General features: G+C 39.4%; 1 protein-coding gene across 1 annotated transcript in view; it reads right to left on the bottom strand.

The window, feature by feature from the left end:
- Window positions 1-2045, bottom strand: part of LOC101851934 (sodium/glucose cotransporter 4) — a gene marked incomplete at both ends in the record, with an annotated part of 29641 nt that overhangs the window by 9323 nt on the left and 18273 nt on the right. Inside the window, 2 exon segments of the mRNA XM_013080180.1 lie at window positions 270-393; window positions 1820-1928. Coding sequence (XP_012935634.1) covers window positions 270-393; window positions 1820-1928 — 233 coding nt within the window.

The raw sequence follows: 2045 nt of genomic DNA, 5'->3' as shown, positions 1-2045 counted from the left end.
TTCTTCTTCTTCTTCTTCTTCTTCTTCTTCTTCTTCTTCTTCTTCTTCTTCTTTTGAATGAAAATCGCAGCCTCTAGTACGAAGGCTGGAGCAGAGGGCTCTCGTGGCCTAGAGGTTAAGGTGTTGGCCTCTCTTTCAAAGGTGCCGGATTCGAATCCAGGTAGCGACCGAAAAGCGGTACTGATTAACACATTTCCTGTGTGTTAATCCACAAGAAAATAAAGCTTCAAACACACTGTTTGACCCCAATTAAACGGACAAGCACTAACCTGATCGTTACAGAAGTACCAGCTGCTGAGGATGGTGATGCCGAAGACGTTTCCCGGCCAGGGCAGATCTCCGGCGTCTGCCGGTCTCAGCAGGTGGAAGGCATCGGAGGTGGGGATACCGCAGCTGAGAGAAAAAACAACACAATTGTGTCACGACACGGTGGAATCAGGCGCTCGTCAATATTTGGGTATTTGGGGTTATTGGTAACGTCTTAAAGCTTGTTTATTTGTGTTGCTTTCGATTAACAAAATCTCCATCTATGATGAATAGAAGTCGATATATTAGCGATTGAAGGTTGAGGGGTCATCGGGTTTCAGTGGTTAAATTAACATGAAAATGGACGCCAAAGTTTGACAATTTCAATAGCTTGAGAATCCTTGAAAAAGACCAAGTTACATATTATTTTGTCCCTTTAATCAACGTTTTTTTTCTTCTGTCAAATTCACATGGAAAGGTGTTTTTATATTGACAAAAAGGTGTCGAGGCAAAAAAACGAAAATTCGATAAAAATTACCAGTTGGGTGGAAAAGTGTCTGTTTCTTCAATTTCATTAGTTTGACGAGCGCCTGATTTCACCACATTGCCTCACAATTGGTCGCTTTTAAGCACAAGGGGGCTATCAAAAAAAAAATGCCGTTTTGAGAAAAACGAAGGTAAAGTTTTTGGGCCCTCGTTCAGTTTCTTTAAAAGACAAGGAACGTTTTCTCTATAACCAAACAATTTAATATACACACCAGTGAAACCAAACTTCTCCTATAGGTAGAGAGATGCCCTCGTTTGGTTTGGGTCAAGATTTCTGGAAACCCCCGATATCTGGGTTAGCCCGCTTGTCCTTAAAAGCGACCAATTAAACGTAGGTGTACAATTTATTAAGAGGAGGACCAAAAAGACCTGGCTGGCTGGGGTTAAAAATGTCCAGGAACAGCCTTGTTACCATTAAGTTACCTGTACACACTGGTACTGGTACTGGTGATTTTACCTGTCCATTATACTGCTATTAGTATTAGTATTGTTGATTTTACCTGTCCATTATACTGCTATTACTATTAGTATTGTTGATATTACTTGTCCATTATACTGCTATTAGTATTGTTGATATTACTTGTCCATTATACTGCTATTAGTATTGTTGATTTTACTTGTCCATTATACTGCTATTACTATTAGTATTGTTGATATTACTTGTCCATTATACTACTATTAGTATTGTTGAAATTACCTTTCCATAGTGCTATTGCTACTCTTGATAGTTAGTTACCTGTCCATAGTGCTATTGGCATTGTCGATAGTAACCTGTTCATAGTGCTACTGGGAGTGTTGATAATAATTACCTGTCCATAGTGATATTGCTACCGCTGATAGTTAGTTACCTGTGTTTTTCTGTTTTTAAATTAGTAAGATGAATATTTGGAGTGATTTCCTTTTAGTCAGAACACAACGCTTTATATTACTGTTGTACGTTGTACTGTATTGTAAAGCGCTCAGAGCCTGTGTACTTTATTCGGGGTTGAGCGCTATATGTGTCATTTATTATTATTGCTATTATTACCTGTTCATTGTGACATTAGTACTGTTGCTGGAACCCATGAGATTCGTGGAGGCGATGGCTTGTGGGTATTTCTCGTACAGGGCCGCGATACCGCCCACTTCGTTGAAACCTGAAAGAGAAGTTTGCTTGTTTTAGTAGAGGTTTTACGGCGCTCGCAACTGCATAAGGTCATATGAGGGCCAGAAGATAAGAGGTGTTACAAGAGAGTAACAAACATAAAAAAGAA

This window comes from Aplysia californica, unplaced genomic scaffold (assembly GCF_000002075.1).
Source record: "Aplysia californica isolate F4 #8 unplaced genomic scaffold, AplCal3.0 scaffold00077, whole genome shotgun sequence".
Lineage (NCBI taxonomy): Eukaryota > Metazoa > Mollusca > Gastropoda > Aplysiida > Aplysiidae > Aplysia > Aplysia californica.
Note: the sequence above shows the minus strand (reverse complement) of the source record. Positions and strands in the feature narration are given on the sequence as shown.